The sequence below is a fragment of the Trachurus japonicus genome, chromosome 1 (assembly GCF_045865225.1).
Source record: "Trachurus japonicus isolate A0001 chromosome 1, Traja_1.0".
In the NCBI taxonomy this organism is placed as follows: Eukaryota; Metazoa; Chordata; class Actinopteri; order Carangiformes; family Carangidae; genus Trachurus; species Trachurus japonicus.
Genome location: NC_140907.1, coordinates 27,857,384 through 27,881,535, shown reverse-complemented (window position 1 = coordinate 27,881,535; position 24,152 = coordinate 27,857,384). Strand labels below are relative to the sequence as shown.

The 24,152-nt window shown below is 42.5% G+C and overlaps 1 protein-coding gene across 1 annotated transcript in view; it reads left to right on the top strand.

Moving 5' to 3' along the window:
• Positions 1-24,104, top strand: part of radil (Ras association and DIL domains) — a 32,308-nt gene extending 8,204 nt beyond the window's left edge. Inside the window, exons 5-21 of the mRNA XM_085783629.1 lie at positions 2,619-2,726; positions 3,903-4,018; positions 4,141-4,317; positions 5,419-6,181; positions 7,079-7,209; positions 9,611-9,648; positions 9,831-9,982; positions 10,166-10,278; positions 10,531-10,647; positions 12,260-12,383; positions 15,156-15,328; positions 16,103-16,253; positions 17,881-18,110; positions 18,682-19,030; positions 20,776-20,915; positions 21,950-22,089; positions 22,302-24,104. Coding sequence (XP_085639755.1) covers positions 2,619-2,726; positions 3,903-4,018; positions 4,141-4,317; positions 5,419-6,181; positions 7,079-7,209; positions 9,611-9,648; positions 9,831-9,982; positions 10,166-10,278; positions 10,531-10,647; positions 12,260-12,383; positions 15,156-15,328; positions 16,103-16,253; positions 17,881-18,110; positions 18,682-19,030; positions 20,776-20,915; positions 21,950-22,089; positions 22,302-22,401 — 3,122 coding nt within the window. The 3' untranslated portion in view covers positions 22,402-24,104. The remainder of the gene's footprint in view (positions 1-2,618; positions 2,727-3,902; positions 4,019-4,140; positions 4,318-5,418; positions 6,182-7,078; positions 7,210-9,610; positions 9,649-9,830; positions 9,983-10,165; positions 10,279-10,530; positions 10,648-12,259; positions 12,384-15,155; positions 15,329-16,102; positions 16,254-17,880; positions 18,111-18,681; positions 19,031-20,775; positions 20,916-21,949; positions 22,090-22,301) is intronic.
• The last annotated feature ends 48 nt before the right edge of the window (positions 24,105-24,152 follow it).

Below are 24,152 nucleotides of genomic sequence, written 5' to 3'. Positions count from 1 at the left end.
AAAAAACTTGTTTACCACGACTGGGAGTATTTCAGGAGCTTGGAGCCATGAGGTGAAGATCTAAACCATTTTACGATATGTCTGCTGTTTCCTCCTGCTTTTTTCCTTCTTCGTTGGTTTATTTATGAATGTGAAACTCGTGAAACGCACTCTCTGGCTGGCTGGATTTTCCGTTCGGGCTGCCGTACAAACATGGCGGCGCAAGATGGTGACACTCTCTAAAGCAAGATCCTTGCTATATGTATAAAAGAAGAATTATAAGCCTACGAAAACCAAACAGATTTTATTTTATAGCGATTATACACTTATACATATATTCATGGGTAGTAGGCTATATTCAGATTTTTCCAATAAACCTTGACAATTATTACACACTGAACCTTTAAGGAGAGAGGTTAAACTGTTGTGAAGAAGAAGAAGGCTTCAGGGTGATCGAGAAAGTCCAGCAGTCTCTGATCAGTCCCTCTCTTCCCATTTTTTGGGTCGTCCGGAGGAGAAAAGATGCGTGCTACCATCATCAGTCCTGTGTCGTGTTAACAGTAAAACATCCTGAGACCAGTTTGGGGTTGCTTCTCAGCCAAGGGAGTGGGCTCGTTCACTAAGAACACAGCCGTGAATAAAGAAGTGGCACCAAAACATCTTCTCCCAACCATCTAAGAAACTTGATAAACTTGATAAATTTGCCAATAAAAGCCTAAAACACTTATGAAATGCTTGTAATTATACTTCAGTAACCATAGTAGGCTACCATCTGACGAAAATATGTAAAAACACTGAAGCAGCAGACTTTGTGAAAACCGATACTTATGGCATTCTCAAAACTTTTGGCCACAGCTGTATTGTACATGTATTTGTGCATATATTTAGATTATTAAATAAAAAATATTAAATGAAAATCCAGTTTGTTTTCCTTCCCACTATTTCTAAAAACAGCTGGTCACTTCAGTTATTGTCAGAAACCACTCCAAAATAGGTGGACTATGCATCTGTTGGTGTCGACGTGCAGCTCTGAGTACGCACAGCAGGATGATGTATCTGTGAGACTGACGCAGAATAAACTGCTGTGCTCATTGTAGTGAAGAAACGAGTCTGGCAGTGCAACAGTATGGCTCAGTCAGTGATGTATTTTAGTATCTTTTAAATGCTCTGAATATATTGGTTAGATCCAGTCATTGTCGGGTTTTGGTGTTTTAATTGGATTTGTTTATAATTAGTGAGATATAATTAAAATACAGGTTGTCACCACCAGCTTTATCCATTCGACTCAAAGCATTCTTTACTGTGCTTTAAAACTTTGCAAACACAGCTACACAGCTTTATAACTTTCTATTCACCATGTGAAAATATATAAGCAAAATATAATCACAGCAAAGAATGTCTTCTGGGACTAATATGTATTGATACATATTTTCATTTTCTCACTAACCCTCTCTCTGTTGTGTTATAGTGTTTACAAAACTCACACAACCTTGGAGTCTCCTTCCTTTCTTTCTTTCTTTCTCTCTCTCTCTCCTCTGTCTCTAACGTGTCTTTTTTTCCTTCCCCCTTGTTGTTTGTGTGAGCGTGCACGTGCATTTGTGGATTTATGTGTGTGTATACTCACATATTAATTTAATTTATGATGAGATAAACACACTGTAGTAGGAGTAAGTACATGAACACATCACAGCCAAATGAATTATCATCTGCAAAGTGATATATTCTATATATCCGCAACTCTGCTGCCAGCTCACTGGGAGGAAAACGTGTCACTGCAAAAATCTAAAGACAAAAACGACTTAAATTGACACAAATGAGCCCAAATGTTCAAATGATGAATTTGACAGTGATACGTACACTTAAAGGGCATTTCCAGTCGTAATCAAGTTCATTTCATACCATCCATACTCCCAACTGCAGCGTGTGGACGTTTATATTCGTTTTTGTTCAAGAATCTATATTGTTTTTTCAATGTTCATTAATGGGCTCTGGACTCATTTTGAAATTGGTCTGTGGTTGCAAGTAACGTCCTTTTGACCATAATTTAAATTTGAAAATTCGCTTTACAATTAAATTAAATCAAAATTCGGACTTACCGCGGACTTACTGCATTGTTCCTTTCCAGGTCAGAGAACAAACGCCTCAGAGTCCCTCTACTGTTGTGTTCTCTCTGATTGAATTTAATTGTAAAGCGAATTTTAAAATTTAAATGATGGTCAAAAGGACGTTACTTACTTGCGACCACAGAACAATTTTAAAATGAGTCCGGAGCCCATTAATGAACATTAAAAAAAACCCGATAGATTCTTGAACAAAAACGAATATAAACGTCCACACGCTGCAGTTGGGAGTATGGATGGTATGAAATGAACTGATCATCTGAGGTAAACATTGATTACGAGTGGAAATGCCCCTTTAACTCCTGAGTGTCTCTTCTCACCAGCTGGTGGTAGAAGCATCACGGAGCCTTTTTGTGCACCACAGTGCATGCATGTCTTGTGGTGTTCGGATGGTGTGTGTGTGTTTATGGGAGTTTGTTGGTCTGTGCTTGGTGTTTTGTCGAGGTGGGGGTGTTTTCTCAGCCCTCCCCCCTCCTCCTCCTCCTCCTCCTCCTCCTAACCCCTCCCACCCTGCTGTAGGGCCCAAAACCCCCCAATTCCTGGCGGCTCTAATGGGTCGTTCCGGGCTTGGCAAACACAGGAGCTCCCCCCTACGGTCTGGTCGAGTGGTACAGTCCAGCTCTAAAGGTGGGGCCTGGCCTCAGGTAGGGTGGCTGTCAGTCATTGTTGCCATGGAGACCACCCTTTACCTGCACCACACCCATTGCCAATGATTCAATCAATCTGTGTGTGTGTGTGTGTGTGTGTGTGTGTGAGCCATCGCATGGCCTCAACGTCGTCGTCTGGGTTAAACCATGAGGAGCAGCTGGCTGAGTTCACCTCACTGTCGTCAGCCACATGTGCTGCCTCATCCAGCACCATTTGCCTCATCTTACTGGTTTTAACTGGTTTCCACTCAGTTCGCACTCGACTGTGCCTCAGAAGTTACTTTATCCAGACTTCACTCATGAGTCAAACTCACATTTTGAAGGGATAGTTCAACATTTTGGCAAATTGGCCCATTGCCATAATCCTAATAATAGTCTTAGTAGTAGGTTTGTTACCTTTAATTGTCGGTGCATCTATTTTTAGAACGGCGGAGCAGAGCGGCGAGCTGCTCAGAGCTACGCTACGGAGGCTAATGGGATTTCTTGGTTTCTCTCATCAAACTCATCAAATACACAATCCAACAACTCCAAAACGCTCTGGTGGAGAAGTTGTGACCTGCACATTCACCACGCTATGAGATAATAACAGAACGTTACGAGACCAAGTTATTTCTGAGGCAAATGCAGAGACTGCTTGATGAAAAACTGCCCCCGACGGGAACACGCATCAGCGGTTTTGCATGAATTTACCTCTGAAACAACTCTGTCTCGTAATGTTACGTTATTATCTCATAGCGTGGTGAATGTGCAGGTCACAACTTGTTTGTGCAACTTGTTGTTGTGTATTTGATGCGTTCGATGAGGGAAACCAAGACATCCCATTAGCCTCCGTAGCGTAGCTCTGAGCAGCTCGCCGCTCTGCTCCGCCGTTCTAAAAATAGCTTGCACCGACAATTAAAGGTAACGAACCTACTGCTATGACTATAGGGATTATGGGAATGGGCCAATTTGCCAAAATGTTGAACTATCCCTTTAACGATTGCATGTTACATTTAAGTACACGTTCTTCTTCACCTCTCTGTTCTTGTGTCCTCAACTTCTCTTTCCCTGCTCTGCTTCTTCCTTATTATTATTCTCCACCCGTTCTACCTCTTGCCCTTCTCTCTCTCTCCCTTCCTTGTTCTCTCGCTTGCTATTCCTCTCTGCCGTCCTGTAGATATTAATGCCCAAGCTCGTAAGCTCCAGAGGAACAGGGCGAAGGGGACACTGACCCTGCCCCGGTCCAGCAACTCATCGTTTTGCCGCAGCCTCAGTGAAACCAGCCTCAACCAGGTGGGGGCCTCGCACTGAGGCTTAGTCCGGATGATTGATTGTTATTATTCATGGGTCTGTTATCAGACGGGCTTAAATCCTGGATGCTTTATGTGTTTCTCTGTGTGTGCGTGTCTCGTCAGCTGGGAGTAGGAGAGGAGCCCAAGCGTTATTACTCCACTCTGCCGGGGCCCTTGAGGGGCCGAGAGCGTGAAGCGGCCTCCAGCGGCCGGAGGAAAGAGGAGGGGAGTCAGGGAGGGGTGAGGCACTCTCTGTACCAGTCGCCACATCTGCTGCTGCTGCAGGGGTTCAACCGACAGGTGAAGATATTGAACTTCTGGTGTCTTGTTGCAGACGTCTGATGTTTCTTTTCTTTTGTTCTACTCTCTTTATTGATTTTTCTCATTTTGAAGATAAAACATAAAAGACAGTTACAAGTACACGTTTAAAGAGGAACTATGCAGGATTTTTCTCATGGCTATGCTACATTTTTACCTTGATTAAGAAGCTCCAGAGTCCTTGTGATAGTTAACTACATGACTTTTGACTTGTTATTAGTGAGAACAGAGGCTCTCTGCCTTCCACCTGGCGTCTCATGGCTGAAAACCAACCTTGCAACATCAGTGTAGTAGCTACCTGGTCGCCACCCCGGTGTCCCAGCTCTCGTCTCTGTGGCACTGTGACACAAACGCGCTCCGTAACCTGTAATCTTTTGTTTATGACAGTTAAGACTACACAGATATAGCTACACGTCGTAACATCGTAAATGTTATATAAAGTTATCCACCGCTCAATGGATCGATTTTTCGACAGCTTAGATAGATAGATAGATAGATAGATAGATAGATAGATAGATAGATAGATAGATAGATAGATAGATACATTTATTGTCTGCCCCAAAGGGTAGCAGAAATTTGTCTTTGACAGGGCTCATCACTTTACATACACTCAATAAAAACACAGTAAGGCAATAAAAACATTTACAAAAAATAAAAAGCGCAATAGCAGCAAGTCATTTTGGGTTGTTTAGGTTGGAGTTCTTCTACTGTTGAGGGCTGTGACTGCAGATGGAATGAATGTTTTTTTGTTGATTGATCTTCGTTAAAAAAAATGCACATGGCCAGGCGGAGGGTTAGCAAGACAGAGGAAAAGCAACCAGACTTGCATAGTTCCTCTTTAAAGGTCATTAAAGTTATAGTAACTTATGTATCTCAAAATGAAAAATAAACATAGACAGATGAATGAGATTAATGAAAAAAAGATTTGACATATACGTATAGCTACACTCACAAAGAAAAAAACCCATAAAACAAACCTACACAAAGAAAGAGCACTTCTAAAACTTGCAGACGTTGTGATGTTTCTGACCTCATCGTGAAGTCATGTTGTTGTGTTGTGTTGTGTTGTGTTGTGCGCTGCAGGACTGCCTGGTCTACCTGCTGAACCGAGAGCAGCACACGGTCGGCCAGGAGACCCCGTCAGCTCGTCCCAACATCTGCCTGTTCTCCCCCGACATCCTGCCCCTCCACTGCCGCCTGCGCAGAGTCCCCGCGCCCCGTCGCCACGCCGCCACCGCCACCGCCGCCGCCACCACCAACAACAACAACAAGGGAGAGGAGTTGGCGGCAGAAAACCAGCGGTTCTGCGTCGCCGTGGAGCCCGTCCTCCAGGCCACGGTGCTGGTCAACTTCTCCCGCTGCGAGCGCTCCACCACGCTGCGGCACGGTGACCTCCTCTCCTTCGGGGCGCATTACATCTTCCTGTACAAGGACCCGACGGGCGCCAAGCCTCTGCCCGCTCAGACCTTGGCACGCCTCCGCACCCTGGGGCAGCTGTACGACGCCGGGGCGGAGGACGGAGAGGCCGGCGGCGGCGGCGGCGCTCAGACCTGTAAGATGTGCGGCTCCGTGCTGAAGGACAGCAGAGCGGCCCAGGTGTTGAGCGCTCCGGCGGTCCGGCGCACCTTCAAACCTCACCTGGTGAAACCTCGCTGCGGGGGCACGACGGCAGGAGGAGCCCTCAGTTTGACTGGAGGAGAAGGAGGTGGAGGTGGTGGAGGAGGAGGAGGAGGAGTTAGAGGAGGAGGAGGAGGCGGAGGTCAGAAAAGGAGGCTACAGCTGGAGTTTGACCAGACTCATGAAGACCAGCTGTTGAACAGAATCGTGTCCCTCATTGAACCTGGAGGTGTGTGCTCAGATTTACAATGTAATCTACATGTATCCATATCACCTGGACAGTGTAGCACTGCATTTTACTTTTACTTTAGTATCATATCTATTTATTGTCACCCTCATTTACTATTTAAATAACACTAAACACTTTCTTTCTTTCTTTCTTTCTTTCTTTCTTTCTTTCTTTCTTTCTTTCTTTCTACCCTCTCTGCGTCATTTTACTTCTTTCTTTCTTTCTACCCCTCTCTATTGCTATCTATCTACCTCTTTCTATCTATCCAACCCCCTTTCTTTCTTTCTTTCTTTCTTTCTTTCTTTCTTTCTTTCTTTCTTTCTTTCTTTCTTTCTTTCTACCCTCTCTGCGTCATTTTACTTCTTTCTTTCTTTCTACCCCTCTCTATTGCTATCTATCTACCTCTTTCTATCTATCCAACCCCCTTTCTTTCTTTCTTTCTTTCTTTCTTTCTTTCTTTCTACCCTCTCTGCGTCATTTTACTTCTTTCTTTCTTTCTACCCCTCTCTATTGCTATCTATCTACCTCTTTCTATCTATCCAACCCCCTTTCTTTCTTTCTTTCTTTCTTTCTTTCTTTCTTTCTGTCTGTCTGTCTGTCTGTCTGTCTGTCTGTCTATCATCTATCTATCTATCTATCTATCTATCTATCTATCTATCTATCTATCTATCTATCTATCTATCTATCTATCTATCTATCTATCTATCTATCTATCTATCTATCTATCTATCTATCGCACTTGTGTTGCAAATATAGAATCGTTTTTACCTCTAGTAATATCGTGCCATGCAGACTTTATAGTGCAATGTAATATAGAGTTAATCCATTACAGAACAGAATACGTTTTTTCATAAATTAAATGATGCGACCCCTTTAATCCCGTGTCTTCCCTCTCAGGAGACGACCATAAGCTGACACCGGCCTACCTGCTGTGTCTGTGCATACAACACTCTGCCTCAACCTTCCCACCCGGGAGTTTTGGGAAACTGCTGTTGAAGATCGTGCGGCGGATTCAGACCATCGCATGGGTCAGTAGTATCTGCCTGTCTTAGCTGTCTCTGTGGTACTTTGGTCCCTCATTAAGATTTACCCCCCGTGGAGGGAAACCGCTCAGCCGTGTCAGGTCAGGTGAATAGTTAAACAGGGTTGCATTTCATACGTACTGTACTGTATTACAGACAGACACACAATATTCTCCCCTGACTATACTTAAGGATTACTGTAGCAAGAGCACAGTTTTACATTTTAACTGCAGTATTATTTAACCATGAATAACAATGAGTATCCAGAGTATTTGAATTCAGATTACAATGATTATCGCGCAGAAAGAACCATTTTGAGGGCCGATAATGATCTTTTGGTTGCATCTGATGCTGATAACTCTTCAATTCTGATACTGCTGGATGTTGGTGCTCAGTCGCTCAATAACTATCAGTTGACGTCCCTTTTTGTTGGTTCAAATTATAATTTTTCCTGTATCTGTTGTCAATTCTTCATTCTCCTTTCCTCTTTATCATGTGTGGTGTGCCACAGGGCTGCGTTTTAGGTCCATTATTGTTCTCAATATAGATGTTTCCACTTTTTTATTTGATATAATTATTTGTAAATGTATAATCGATGTTCAGCTGTCTGTGCCTTTAATGGCGGTACACAGCAGCAGTTTGCATTTGGTCAGCAGTTTATAAGTACCTGTATTAGCTGTCTCAGTGAAATCAAAGTTTTCCATCAACCTAGAAACACTGTTAGATGCACAAGGTAAGGAAACTGTGCAGCTCTGCTTCCTCACTAAAGAAATATATCAAGAAGTCTTATCCTCTACTGACCAGAAGAAAGTAATCCACTCATCCATTCATCCATTCATCCACTCATCCATATCCACAGTTTTTTTTTTCTCTCCTGCAGCCGGTTCAGACTGCAGCAGCAAATATCTGATTTAATTCAAGGAAATACTATCACATTAAGCCTCCACTGTCTTCAATAGGCTCCTCATTTTGAAAATTATTTTTTAAATGACACTGATAAAATTCAATACTCCCAAATTATATTTCTGAACTTCTCACTTCCTCGTTTATGAGCCAAGCCACAGTCCGACGTCCTCTGGCATGGATCTCCTGGCCGTCCCCAGATCAATGCTGGTAACTAGAGATGACAGAGCCTTCACTATCGAAGCTTACGACTCAGGGAGGACGCCATGCCAGAGGACGTCCGATGTGCCAAGACGTTTAGTACCGTACATCCACCTCCAACTTCATCCTCAAAACACACACATGCACAGATAGTTGATGTCCACATTTTACTGTTGACTGTTGTCTGTTTTGATTTGTTGTGTATTCACAGTTAATCGTCAGGAAATTATTTGGCAGATTCTCTTTTAATTGCAGTCAATTTTGTCAGTAGATAGTGACCTATAGAAAACAATACATTAGATACAGTGGGGAAAATAAGTATTGAACACGTCAATAGACTTGCATGGTGAGCATGCATAGAGGCCATGGTGGTTGAGTGCATTAATCATGTTTTTCTTTTAAACAACTGTACCTGCTAATTCCAGGTCTCTCTAAATCTCTCTGTCAGTGCTCCTTTGCTTTTGGATAACTCTTCTTAGTTTCAGAAATCTTGCGAGGAGCACCTGGGCATGGCCAGTTTAATTAGTAGTTAGTAAAATGAATGAATGAATTAAAAATTGATTAAGATTATGTTCTTTTCAGTTCCAGATTAACGGCACTAACGGATAAAACGGTGCATTCAGACACGTCTGTAACCGAGGCCATCAGTATGTTCTGCATCATAAGTCTCTGAAGGTCTTAAGAAGCTCTTTGCTTTTCCCCATCATTGTGTGACACCTTGGTGATGAGAAACCTTTTTATCGGCGTCAGTTTGGACTAAACCAGCTGATATTACTTTGCACTGACAGGGGACAGGATTACTTCCTGAATACTGACAGACTCCAGCTGCTTTCTTGGCTTTCCAAACCTTTTTGCACCTCCTTTTCTTCATGTGTTCAATACTTATTCCCTGTTTCATTTCACTTTATTACACATTTATGGCTATAAATGTTTGGATTTCTTTGCTTGTGTGCATTACTTGGGTTGTTGCCAACATCTGGTGAACATTTCATGTCAATAGCTCTATTAGAAATATATTTTCTGAGAAAAATGTTGACTCTTTCAATACTTATTTTCCCTGCTGTATTCTTTATATAACTGGTATTTGCTGTATAAAAAGGTTTTTGTCATTCAGGCTCATAAGGTAATTATAAACATGCGTCACTGTGAGCATGCAAGGTTTCGTAAATATGATAGTGGTATTTCTGTCTTCAGGTCAGTGATAGCGTCATGAAGTGTGCTTCACCTACGCACATCCTAAAAAATTAATGAGCACTTAATTGCTGTGTGTGTGTGTGTCTGTGTGTGTGTGTGCGCCTTTCAGGAGAGGACAAAGGAGCTGGCTCAGAAGCAAGCTCAGCAGTGAGTATTGCTTTCCAACTTGCGTTAGAAGGAAAAGAGAGCTTGTGTTCGTCTCGTTTAATGTATGTCAGGGTGTTCAGTGTGTCAGTATGTCTGTGTTTGTCTTCTTACCGACCTGCTCTTTGTCTCTGTGTGTGTGTGTGTGTGTGTTTGTGTGTGTCTGTGTGTGTCCATCCATACAGCCAAGACCCGGCCTCCCTGTCTCTGCTCAGTATCTCAGACTTGATCCCGGACCTGCAGACGATTTTCTTCTGGATGTCCAACTCCATCGAGATCCTCTACTTTATACAGCAACGAGCACCAGCGTACACACACAGCATAGAGACACTGCAAGGTACACACTCATAAACACACACACACACACACACACAGCTGCCATACGGTCTGAGTGATGAGCGTGGAAACAAGTCGGCTGAAGAGTCATTACTCACACCGACATCCCATAGATACTGATGGAGCGACAACACTCCCTCTCTCTCAGTGTGTATCTCCTAAATATGCCTCTGTCTCCGCGTAGGGTCAAAGGAGTCGTTGCTATCGGCGACCATATCTGCCAACGAGGAGGCAATGACCATCTTAGAAGAAGTGATCATGTACACTTTCCAACAATGTGTCTACTATATCACCAAGGTAATCTGTCACCGGTGCCGTCCTCTTAATGATGAAGACTTTTTATTTATTTTTTTACCTTTGTTTTTAAAAAGTGGGTTACATGAATAATAACAGACACACACACACACACACACGGAGGATTTGATTGGATTTTACGCTCACATACACAATTTATGACGTCAGATTATGATTAAATTGAAGTTATTCTGCAATTTCACATCACTTCCATCACCACTTACCGGTATATATCGTCTGTGTGTGTGTGTCCAGGCTCTTTATGTAGTGTTACCAGGTTTGTTGGACTGTAATCCATTCCCGGTTGACAGCTCTGAGCCCTGCTGGAAAGGAGGTGTCGGGTTTCCTGAACCTGTGCGCAGGGTCCTCCAGGTGAGTACGTCTTGTTTGGTCGACTGTAATGAAGCGATGTCAGGGACAGTGATTAAACAATAACTTGATTTGTCAATGAGATCGTTTCTGGAAAGTTAATTAACTATTAACAGCCATTTCAGGAATCAATTAATGGTTGAATGGTTGAAACCTCTCAACTACTGTATGTTGTTCTCTGATTTATATCATTGTAAATTAAATATATGAGTTTTTAAACCATATTTTATTATCTCTCTAGTACATTTACAGTGAATATGCAATAATTAGTTCTAAAAAAATAACTATAGATTGATTGATAAAGAAAATTTGAATTAATTTGATCACAAATTTGACCTGAAGATTAAAGCAGAGGTACAGTAAGCGATCCGGTCATTTTGGCTAACTTCTTGTCAGCCTGTGGAGTTAGCAGTCCCCGCCCTCGTCACTACGTCACCACATTCACGCGCATCCCTTGGCTGCACACACAGAGAGGACCGGCCCTTTATGCCATTCTCTCTCCTCATTGGATAAAGGTTGTAGGATACAAGGAAAGTTTTCTCCTCGGCTTACAGCAGAGCAGAGTGACTGACAGACCCGTGTTTCAGACCAAACACTCTATAAGTGATTGCCGTCGGAAGATATAACTACTTAAGACTTATATTAACACAAAAATATTGCTTACTTCTGCTTTAAGCATCACAAAAAAAAGATGTTTATGTCTTTCCAGTGCTTCACATTGCATTACATTATAAAAAGACATGTCCTATTTAATAAAACAACTATTGAAAGAAATCAGGGATGTGTAAATTTAATAAAGAAACAATATGGAGAATAAAGTAATCTTCAACTTTCCGACACTTTATGGAGTTAAAACCTCTTTTTTGAGGTTTAGATAAAACTGGAAACTGGAAACTGGATTCTTTTTTCCAACTTTAATTCTTAGGACTTTCTCAAACTGGGTTAAAACATCCTGAAACGATCTGCAGCTTGTCTCCGAACTGTCTTACCTGTCAACCACGCTGCTGCACCTGGAGAGGCTGTTCTCTGCTATAAATAGAGACACACTGGCCCGTAGGACAGAGTGGGCGGTTGACACCTCTTCTTCTTCTTCATTTTGCTTCGTGCAGCAAGAAATCTTGACTCACATGAGGTGACAAACATCTGCAGAGGTCGACTGAGGACAAGCACACTCCTCAAAGTAACTGACTGAATGCAGAGATCTCACAGAGAAGACGACAAGGTTCAGGTTCAATCAAAATCAGAACAGGGCATAAAAAAACATAAAACAATTAACAAATTGGACTCGACAGAAAGTGCTGCAATTCATGAAATAAATATAAAAGGATGAAATAAAAACAAATAATTAAAATAATTAAAAAAGCCATGAGCAAATTTCCTACAGATATAGGTAAAAAATAAATATATAAATAAATAAAACAATGAGATATAAAGTCAGTCTAAAAAAAAAGAGATACATGCTCCAAATGTGTCAAAGCTGGTTTGAATATTTTACTCGGGTATAGTCTCAGAAGAAGAAATGAAGCAAGCTGATAATGTGTAAAGTTTGTGTTGTTATGTTTAAGTTTTATATGTGTGTGTGTGTGTGTGTGTTTGTGTTTGTGTGTGTGTGCAGGTGTTTCAAAATGCCCAGGAGCTGTTGCAGGGCTACCAGGTTCACCCGGAGATCCAGGCTCAGATGTTTGCTTACCTCTTCTTCTTCTCCAATGTGTCGCTGTTTAACCAGCTAATGGACAAAGGTAGCGTGAAAGAACGCACACACACACACACACACACACACACACACACACACACACACACACACACACACATACACACTCGCGCTCTCCTCCATTAAGAGCTCCCTCAGGATTTATACAGTTGTTAGTGTTTGTGACACAGAGAGAGAGAGAGAGAGAGAGAGAGAGAGCACACGTCCTTGTGTCCTTGTCAGCATTTTGACAGAGACTAACCCAGATTTGTCCTCAATGACCTTCTCCTATCTGCATTCTCTGTCTCCTCCTCCTTCTTCCCTTCTTCCTTCCATCTGGCCATCAGGGGGGGGAGACAAAGAGGAGTAGAGGTTGGATTGGATTGAGACGGAGAGAGAGAGAGAGAGCGGAGATAGAGAAGGGGATGGAGGGAGGGAGGGGCAAAAAGAAAAAAAAAAGGGCAGAGTGAAGGGTAAAGGGCTGGAAGGCCATTCAGTTGTTGTGATGCGATGCCCTCCTTGCTAATGGTCTATTACCTCGTCTAAGTGCAGAAAACAGTCATTTACCACCAGTTATATGTCGGTGTCTGACTCCCATCACCTCCATCCTCACTTTATATCTGCAACACACACACACACACACACACACACACACACACACACACACACACACACACACACACACACACATGCCATATGTCTTCATTAGCCAGTGGAGGCAGGAGAGATCACATGTCTGGCAAAAGGGAGAAGGAGAAACACCTTTATATTCATGCAGACGCTCCCCTGTCCCCCTCCCCACCTCCACCCTGTCTATCTGGCTTTTTCCTGCTCCCCTTCTTTTTTTTTGGGAGGGGGGGGTGCTCATTGATATTTCTCTGCTGATGGTGTCCATGGTAACAGTGGAGGGTGAGTTTGTAGCAGGTAACGCTGACGTTTGCACCGCGCCCGCCCTCTGCAACTCACGCAAACGTTCCCCTCACTCACTCGCTCGCTCGCTCGGAGGAAAAAAGACGAGTAGAGGAACTGAAGATGAAGAGATGTAATGTTCTTCTGCACATTCTCCGCTGATTGTGCAGCGTACGACGTACAAGTGTGTGTGTGTGTGTGTGTTGCGAGTGACACCTGGCTCCCTGCAGACAGATTACACCGGAGAGAGCTCTTTCTTTGTTGGTCGGACGGTTCTGTGTCTCTGTGTTTTAAAGGTGCCACGAAGCTTTATGACACCTTTTGCTAAGAGGTTAAGTGATGTCTCGTCTGTTCGCGATGCCTCACACACACATAGATTACTGTATGCCTAGACATAAGCCTATTACAGAGGGGAGTGTGTGTGTGCATCCAAAACATATGGCAGAATATTTGAACAGTTATGTGGGAGCTGTCTTAACACAATGCTGTAGGAAGCTTCCTGTCATGTCTTAACTTGTATTAAACTGGGCTTTTCTTTTCTTTTTTTGGTTATGACCAATAACCATCTGTAAGCACCAGCAATTACTAGTCTTGTTTCTTTCTCACATCAAATGACTCTTGATTTTCTTTTTCTACCTACATTTTCCAGTGTTTTTTATGTGACTATAACAGAAACAAAGGCAAAACCTGTCGTCTTTGAGCCACACAACACAACTGATATTAGTCTTGATAGAAATATTTTAGACGTGTCTAAAAGTTTTAGATATATCTTTCCCAAAGATCATTCATGGAAAATAATAATAAAAACCTGTTATTGTCACACATTGTCTAAATTGCACTGTACTTAAGCTTGTATTTGCGTTACTTTTATTTCATCTTATACTTATTATCTGCTCTAATGTAGGGACATCTCTTTGTATGATACAGATACAGACAACTTTATTAATCCCAACAGGGGCAATTGGTTTGAACAGCTTGCATACTGACATATAAAGACACAAGTACACACAGTAAGATAGATAAAGTAGAATAATTAAATAAAATACAGAGGAATACAGTGAATAAATAGATGGGTTACTTATAAAGGAATAAAATCATTATAAAGAATGTAAGAGAAGAATAGCAGAGGGAATAAAAGATTTCAAAAAACGGTTTGTCTCACAGACAGGTGAGATGTAACGATGACCTGAGGGCAATGGAGAAAACTCACTGGAGAAGACAAAATGTTGTTTGCTTTCCTCAGAGTTTGTTGGTCACAAAAACTGGACAAGAGATAATATTTTGTACAGGGTCCATTTAAAAAAAAAAGGAAAGCTCTCTTTCTCTAGTCCAGTTGTTTGACATCGTTAGTCCCAAAGCCCTGCAGAGGCCTGAGCTCACTTTGGGGGGTATTTCAGAAAAGCTTAAAAAGGCATTATAGCTGCAGTGAGGTAATGTACCGACAGATTGACAAACTCTGGGATGCCTGCTCGCTCGACAAATGCTAGATTTGGATTCATCGCCTGCTTAACTCGCCACACAACTTCCGTCAGTTCTTTGATGTGATCCATAGACGGGGGGGAGATTAGGCAGAGTGAGGAATGCAGGCTTGTTGTGCAGTAAAAACACAAACCCACCACTCAGCTGAGCCCCCTCTGCAGCAGTCGATTTGTATTCTGCACGGAGCCGACGGCTGGTGGCTGTTGCTATTGTTTCATTGACTTCAATATCAACTTAATTAAAAATTAATGTCTCTATTCCCGTGCAACACATGCGCATAAACATGCACAGAGGCGCTCACACGGCCTCTTTTACTCTGCCTCCCTCTCAGATGTGCGAATATGCAAGTGGAATTTTTCTGCAGTGTGATGAAATAACCAAAGAGTCGTGCCTTTGCTTGTGTGCTTTTGTGTGTGTGTGTGTGTGTGTGTAGGTCCATCTCGGGGTTGGTTCCAGCGGTCCAAGGTGCTGCAGATTCAGGCGTGTTTGCGAATGGTGATGGAGTGGGCGAGCAGGTCTGGTCTGGGACATCTGGCAGACAAGTTCTTCACCAAACTCAACAGCACCGTGTCCATGCTGGCCACAGCCCCACAACAGCTCACACAGGTAACACACACACACAAACAAACACACACATTTTCATTATTTGCATGTCTGTCGGTCTGTCATGTGTTAAACTACTGGTTGATAATACTTACAAATAAATACTTGAATACAAACAGAAACATTTATGTCTGATCAGCTATTGATCAATAAAGTTCTGTACCATACAGCCAATAGAGAGCCTGAGCGGAAGCCTCAATTCGGAAAAAATCTCCATGTAAGTGAATGGGAGTCAAAATTTTATTTCGTGATCCGATTGAATTGTGTCATGGGTAAAATATATGACCTCTACCTATTTAAAACATTGTGTTTCATGCCAAAAAATCAGCAGTTTGTCGTAAAACGGCAACGGAAGAATTTATTTTGTGTGCAGCCCGCTCTACAGACTACAGTAACGGACAGGGGAGTAGCTGACATGTGGTGTGTGACGTCACCTACGTGACCTGTCGTCTTTCTGGTTATGGATTTTCAGAATTTTATTTTATAATAGTATTACAACAAACTGCTGATTTCTCGCCATGAAATGCAATGTTTTAAATAGGTAGAGGACATATATTTTTCTCATGACACAATTCTATTGGATCACAAAATAAAATTTTGAGTCCCGTTCACTTACATGGAGATTTTTTTCCGAACTGAGGTCCCATGGCGAGCGTTACTTCCTGCTTCCACTTACCAGTAGGCTCTCTATATAACACCTACCTATGCTACAAAAGGATCTCCCAGGGTTTCTGACTAATCTTTCCTTCTTCTCTCTCTCTCTCTCTCCGTCTGCAGCTGAGTTGGCGAGCGCTGTCCAGTGAGCATCCAACTCTCAAACCCGTCCAGCTGCACAGGATTCTCACTCAGTACCAGCTCACAGCAGAGATAGGCCCCGTCCCAACATGGCAACCCAGCAGCGAGGACGAGGCTTACATCTACAGAACAGGTGCGTAGTCAGTGCATGAATTTGAAGTTTATTGTTATGGGAACATAAAGCCCATGTTATGTTTGGCCTGTAGGTGCGATTATATCTGTAGGAGTCTGTATCTATTTTAATGTCGGGCAATTATTACAGCGCCATTGAAAATAAAGGTCATCAGCGTGGCGGCTGCAGCGCTGTAGGGCAGCGTCTCTGTGGAGGGCGTTAGTGAAGACAGAGCACAAACAATTACAAATAAATCAGAACAAGGACGTTTAGTACTAAGATCAATGTCTGTTTGCGTTAGTTCACATCCTGAAGGGCGTCTGGTTTGTGATTATGCACAAGTATCCCAGTTTGATTCATGCCTTTGTTTTGATCACTGAGGATAACTGATATACTGTACAGTATACACTCAGGTTCATTTAAGACTAATGCACTCTCAGACAATAATCCAACCTTTGTAAAAGGTTCAATGTTCATTTTACGTTGTATTTGTTTCAGGGGTTTTGAACTTTATGGTCATTTTGGAGGCAGGTCTGTCATGTGCACATGTATCAGTGAGGGCAGGCCTGACAGCGGAAACATAAATCTGTGAAATAAATACAGTTCAACACAGCGCCATAAACTGCACCGTGCGAAATGATATACAGTTAGACACCTGTAATTATAACGCATGATTAATTAAGTCAAAATTAATTATGACGTAATTAATCTACATATGTCTGTAACTCACAGGACGCTTGTCTACACCAGAAAAACACCTTGGCTGAACTTCTTTAAATTTGGCACCAACATTCACGAGCGCTAAAGGATGAACTGATCGGATTTTGGTCCTCAAAGGTCATTAATGGTCGGTGTGGACATGACATTTCTTCAAAAATTGGCTCAAATGTCCACCCAAGAACAAACTGATTAGATTTCAGCAAAATCAACGTCAGTGTTTTAGACTTCACACAGCAATTACGACAAAACTTCACACAAATGGTTGAAAATGAATATCAATCTGGATAAACAGGGTTAAAACCTGAAACTAGTCTTGAGTGGTGGAGGCAGGACTTCTAGTTTTATCATGTCTGTTGGTTCAGTACCAACAGGTGAGATGTTGTTGTGAGCACTGATGTTGTTATTGTTGTCCAAATGTGTATTTATTAACGTGGACACGCATCACCTTGTTGTCATCCAAATGTGTATTTATTATGTATGTATTTACGGACAGTTAGTATGTGTTTGTGTCTACCCTATGTGGTACAATATTTTATTCCATTGTCGTTCTTTTTTAAAGGTTGCCGTGTACAATGTGGCAGAGGGACAGTTGATGAAAACTCGCTTTTTAAGCTAATTCGGGTGCATTCACATGTTTTTTATACAATCTTTATTAATGTGCATTGTCCCTTTTCAAATAAACTAAACTGAAACTGAAACTGATGTTGACATAATCCTCACACACAGAGTAGGCAGTAGCTGCTGTATAACAAGTAGCTGCAAGACAGAGAGAGTGAGAGGCAGACAGAGCAGCTGTGCAGCAACCCAGGATCAGGCCTTTAATGTTGTAGATGTATATGCGTGTGTGTGTGTGTGTGTGTGTGTGTGTGTGTGTGTGTGTACATCTGTTAACATCAGTTTGTGTGTGTATATATGTGTGTGTGTTCAGTGGACCTCCTGGAGAGCTTTGAGAACCACCCTCCCATCGTGTTGCCCAGCGCCGGCTTCAGAGTGGACTTGGACAGCGAGTGTGTGGAGGACAGCATCTACAGACAGCTGCTCTACATCCGCCACTACCTGTGGGGGCTCCGCACCAAGACGCAGACACACACCAGCACCGCTCCCAGCGTGCACACACACTCCAACGGGACCAACACTGCCGACTGGCCGGACGTCCAGGTCACAAGACTCACACACACACACACACACACACACACACACACACACACATACACATATATACACACACTGCTGCATACTGTCAAATACACACACCTAGCGGTAATCCAGGCCATGTGCCTCGGCAGCTGTGGTTGTTGAGGAGTTCCTCATAATCCCATAAATGAAAGACAAAAACCCTCTACTCCAGCCAACACACACACACGCACGCACGCACGCACACACAGAAACCTAGACATGGTTAAATCATGGTTAATCTGATTAGTCTTTAGGCTGTCTAATTAGTGGGAACGGCTGACTAGACCATAATCCCTAGTGTTACTGCACCCTCATATGTACACATACACTCACACACAGGGTCACATATACATTCACAAATACTCCAAAAGGTAAATTATTACACATTTAAACTCGTATCATATCTAAATGAAGTGCAAAACAGTAGAGTGCAGCAAAAAATCCTCAAAGACGACAGGATTATTAATTCTCTTTTTGATTCGCTGCCTTTTCATCCATGTAACTTCAGACCTCGTACTGGCTTCTTAAGTCTTTCTCTCCCTTCCCGACACAGAGGGAGCTGTTGCCCCCGGCCCACAACAGTCCCCGCGCCGGGGGTCCCGGGGACGAGGCGATGACGACGGAGACGGGAGAGGAGAGGGGACGGGACAGACCCTCAGGACAAACACATACACACACACACAGCCTGAGAAGGAACGGCACCATTCACCATCCACGGCCGGCAAACCCCGACCCGTCCTGCCTCCTGACCCCTCCCAACACCCCGCTGTACCCGGACGGAGGGGGAGGAGGGGGAGGGGGAGGGCCAATCATAGGCCCCAACACCCAGACTAACGGCTGCACCAGTCGAACTGTAGCAGAGAGCAAGAAGACCAATGGACTGATCACCAACGGACTGGAGGGTAGGTGGAGTTTTAAACAGGAAGTGGACAAAATAACAGCAACACGTGACACACGATGACACACACACACACACCACTATATAAGGCCACAAAATATAGTAGGGGTCATAAAAGTAATGTTTTTGTAGGATTTTTTTACTTCATCACATGACTCACAGTGTTTTTGTTATTTTGTCCACCCCAACTGTGCAGCTGAAAATCTAAACCTTACTTATTATTATTACGATCCAAATACTTCTCTGCCAATCAGATACCTCAGTATCTTCTGATACAGAGCACCAATGTGGTCCTACAGCTGTTTTCTCCTCCCAAATTTAAAATCTCTGCAAGGAGCCCACGGGAAAAATGTTAATATAAGATCTCATGATGAGGCCGTGAATGAACAAATGAACTGAACTAAAACTGTATTTAATGTAAACAAGTCATGCCCAGCATCCAAAGAAGTGATTTCATCAACACTGATTCAGACTGATGCATGACATGACACGACATTTTACAAATACACAATATACAGTGTGTGTATATTGTAAATTCACCTATTCACCTACAATTTTAGCAACTATTAAAGAGCGTTGAACATGCATTAAAATTGTGCTTTCTCAAGAGTTGGATTCAACCTACTTGAGACTTTTATCACAGGTCCAGAAACTACTGGCTGCAGGATGTGTGTGCGTAACCTATAGTCTGTTAAAGGAATAGTTCACCAAAAGATGAAATTCCGTCATTATTGACTCACGCTCATGCTGATGAATACTCCAAATTAGTTTTTTATTCCTCAAAGTGCATCTGGAGACCCAAGAGGCCGGTTGTAGTCCAACAAAATCCTTATGAGAGTCAATAGCGCCCGACACAAAAAGGTCCATAAAACGACAGAAAAACCATTTAATATTCCTCCACACTGCTTGTCCGCTGCAATCCAAGTGTCCTGAAGGGATATAGTCCAGAGTTTACTCGAAACAACATCATTTAGGACATTTTTACATCCTAAACAGTCCTGTATTGAATTTGCCTGCATTGCGTATGAACATCACAGCGCAATACAGGACTGTTTAGGCTCTGAAAATGTCCTAAATGACGTTGTTTTGAGTAAACTCTGGACTATATCCCTTCAGGACACTTGGATTACAGCAGACGAGGAGTGTGGAGGAATATTAGAGGGTTTTTGTGTAGTTTTATGGTCCCTATTATTACTCTCATACAAAGTTTTCGTTGGACTACGAACCCCCCTCCCGGGTCTCCAGATGCACTTTGAGGAATAAAAAACTGCTCCGGAGTATCCATCAGCATGAGGGTGAACTTTATGAAGAACTATTCCTTTAACATGTGAACCATTTTAAGGTGAATATCCAGTATCAGAAAGTGAGTTTCTCTGCCCCCTACTGGCCAAAAAAAGAAAGAAAAAAGAAAAACCAAGTCATGCAGCTTAACATTTACAGCCCTTCAAACAGTTTCTGAGCGGCTCAAACTCTTGAGCTAGTGGGTCAGCTTGTACCTCACATGACAGCGCCGTCCTGTTTCCACAGTGTAGTGAGAGTGTGACATCTGCAGGCCAAGATGTCTCTGTGTCCGGTCGTCAGCTGCACCTTGTTTTGCATGCGTCTCAGTATCTGTGTGTGTCTCTCTTGTGCACAGCAGAACCTCTTATGTTTGCCCGACCCCATAGCGAGACCCTGTGTGTGTGTGCGTGTGTGTGTGTTTGTTTGTGTGTGGTTTTTGTGGATTTTGGGTGTCCGTGTCCTCTGCAGGGTGTATTAGTGGGTGTGAGTTTCCCTTCCCTGTATCCTCCCCTGGCGCCCCTCCCCTTCCTGATGACTTGTGTGTGGTGTTTGTAGTGGAACTGGACAAAGGACCCTACGGACTGGGCATGGGACTCATAGACGGCCTGGTGAGTCTTCCTCTTATAGTTCACTCAGTGTGTTTTTTTTCTATATTGTGTACAAGCATAGGGAATAAAGGTCATTACTGAACTCACTGGAGAACTGGCGAACAATTAAACTTCATTTGCAGTCATACATTATTACAACTTCTACTATAAAAGAGTTTTTTTTAATTTATTTTTTTACAGCTGTTAAAATGTCACCTCTCATTATGTGCTAAATACTCAAAACATCTAGTTCCAGATGATTCATGATACTAGTTATTGATATATCTACAATAATTTTCAGCTCTGAAACAATCAGATATAATCAGTTATCAAATATGAAATTATTCAGGAGAGACTTCCAGTTTCTTGTTGTAGCTTCTGTGATAGATAGATAGATAGATAGATAGATAGATAGATAGATAGATAGATAGATAGATAGATAGATAGATAGATAGATAGATAGATAGATAGATAGATAGATAGATAGATAGATTCTATAAACTACTGACAACATTTCTCCAAAATTCAAATAGAAAATTGTGTTTGTTATTGTTGTTATTTAGAGCATTTATTAGCAGAAAATGACAACTGGTCAAAATAACAAAAAAGTTCCAGTGTTTTCAGACCTCGAATAATGCAAAGAAAACAAGTTTATATTCATTTTCAAATGACATAACACCTATTTTTTCAATTTAGGAAGAGTTCAGAAATCAACATTGGTGGAATAACTGCAAATTTTGAAGCACAGCATTGGATTTTACACTCTTCCTTATCAAATATGATTTGGTTCAGGAATCAGTGCCTCATTAAGTAGAGTGAGTGAGGTGTGCTTCTGTTGACACTGGAATCGAATGGCTGCCATACATGTAGAGATGCTGAATTAAGAAAAACTTCTTTTTTTCCAGAGCTATATATAGCAGCAATAGAAAAATACTTAAAATAGAAAAGTGTTCTTAAAGTGACGACTTAGTATATTGAAGTTAATTTAAAATAAATGTTAACAGCGAACTGCCTGCTAATAAGAAACAACTAATCCCCCTCCTCCCCCCCTGCAGCACACCCCTCTCAACGCTCCAGGCATCTACATCCGGACTCTGATCCCTGACGGGCCGGCGGCCTCCGACGGCAGACTGAGGATCGGAGACCGGATCCTGGCGGTGAACGGGACCAGTCTGATCGGAGCCGACTACCAGAGGTAAAGAGGAGATTAACGATGCTGCTGTTTGATACTGACATGAATGTGACAGAGTGAGCAATCATCCCACAATGTTAACCACACCAGTTGATTGATTGATTGATTGATTGATTAATGGAGGCCAGACAGCGATGCTACCTTCACTCGTCTCTGTCTCTGTCTCTGCTGAGCTTCACGTAACAGGACTCTGTTGTTTTTGTCTCTCGACGCAGCGCGGTGGATCTGATCCGTCTGGGCGGAGGTCGGCTACGCTTCCTGGTCGCCAAGTCCGACCCCGACGTCTCGGAGAAGATCAGCGCCTCCTCCTGCTGACCACCGAGCTAAGACAAACACACGCACACACACACACACACACACACTACACCAGACAGTGGAGGATGCAGATGTGAAGAAAAAAACACACACACACACACACACGCCCATGCGTACATATGCCGCATGAAATATGAATGTGAATCTTAACGACAGCACAAAGCCAAACAATCAAACTGGAGAAGACGACGCTCCACGACTCCGCTCCACAGCTGCCAGACCTGCCTCCCTCCCTCGCTCCGCTGACTCCTACAGGCTCCGTGTGACAGACAGGATCTGTAACCCACCGCCACATCAAAAGGAATAATATGCTGCACGGGAAAAAGTTGCCTAATTAATCAGCGTTTGAACCAGCCCCAGTAAGATGACGATGACGATGACGATGACGATGATGATGCAGTCTCATGTTGGTTTAAAAAGCACAGTAGATTGTAGGGTTTCCACTTTTCAACAGCCCTCGGAGCACGTCGTGTACACACTCTGGACTTTTTTCCACTTGTATTTTAGAACAATTTGTATTAGTGATTCAGGCATTAAGTAGCATGGTGGAACAGACAAGAGGAGGAGACTCTGAGCCTGTTGCTGTTGTTGGACACAAACTGAAAATGTATTTTATGAGTGGAATCGACCTCAGTGAAAGCCGGATGATGTCTTACACAGTGCTTTTAGAGTGGGATCTTTATGTAATGTTTTATAAACCTGTTTGTTAGCGGCTCCGTTTTGCTCATCACACTTCAACAACGACGACAACGACCATTGTGTGGATGAATGTTGACTTTTTGTACCGGAGATTCACGTACCGGATTCACGTTTAACCTCATCGCTGAACTTTACCTCCACCGGACAGAAGAGGAACTCTCCAGACTCGTCACGTGCTGCTGCAGATGTGCAGCTGATGTGGAGGACTTTGTTTATTAATTGCCGAATCGTCAAGACGTTGGGCTTCGCTCCAGAGTCCCTGATGCACAATCCTGGTGTTTGTAAACCAACACTTTTTTCTTGTGAATATACGCTGTATGTATCTGGTTAAGACATGTAAATAACTGGTTGTAAATATTTAACACTCACTGTTTGGAGAGAAACTAGTCCAAACTTTCTTTCTGAAATACAAATACTGAAACGTACTGATGGGAAAAAAAGCAACGGTATTTTCTGAAAGCAGAGATACACCGCTACGGGTTGTGTAATTATTCTAAAACATGACTCATTTATTTGAACTTCAGTGGATAAAAAAAGTAGAGGCTGTGCTCTGTTGGGCTGTAGATTACTGTTTGCACAGGTGGTTAAAGGATCATTACACCTAAATTACAAAAACAATGTAGTCTTAGTTGTGGTGATATCAAACCATGCAGATGTACTTGTATCTGTCAAAGAGATTTCTGCCTTCAACACACACGCACACACATTTTACATATAAAACATTCAACAGTAATGATCTTTTCAGGAACAGTTTCAATCCATTACACTGGATTATCTACTGATTTAACCGTGGGTTTCATTTTCCAGAGTAAGAAGAGTTTACTGACGAATGGAACAAAACATCCAAATTCCTTTTTGTCTTTATTGTAAAAGGTTGGAGGCACCAATCTCAGAGCCTAGACCCTTCAGACCAGCTCCAGTTACAACAGTGGTGACCTACAAATCATACTCTTTAAATATATGAAAAAAAAAAACATGTTTGGTACGTTTGTTGTTGGTCAACAAAACTCATATTTGAACATATTTTTTTCAGGGAAAAGTCAAATTAAATC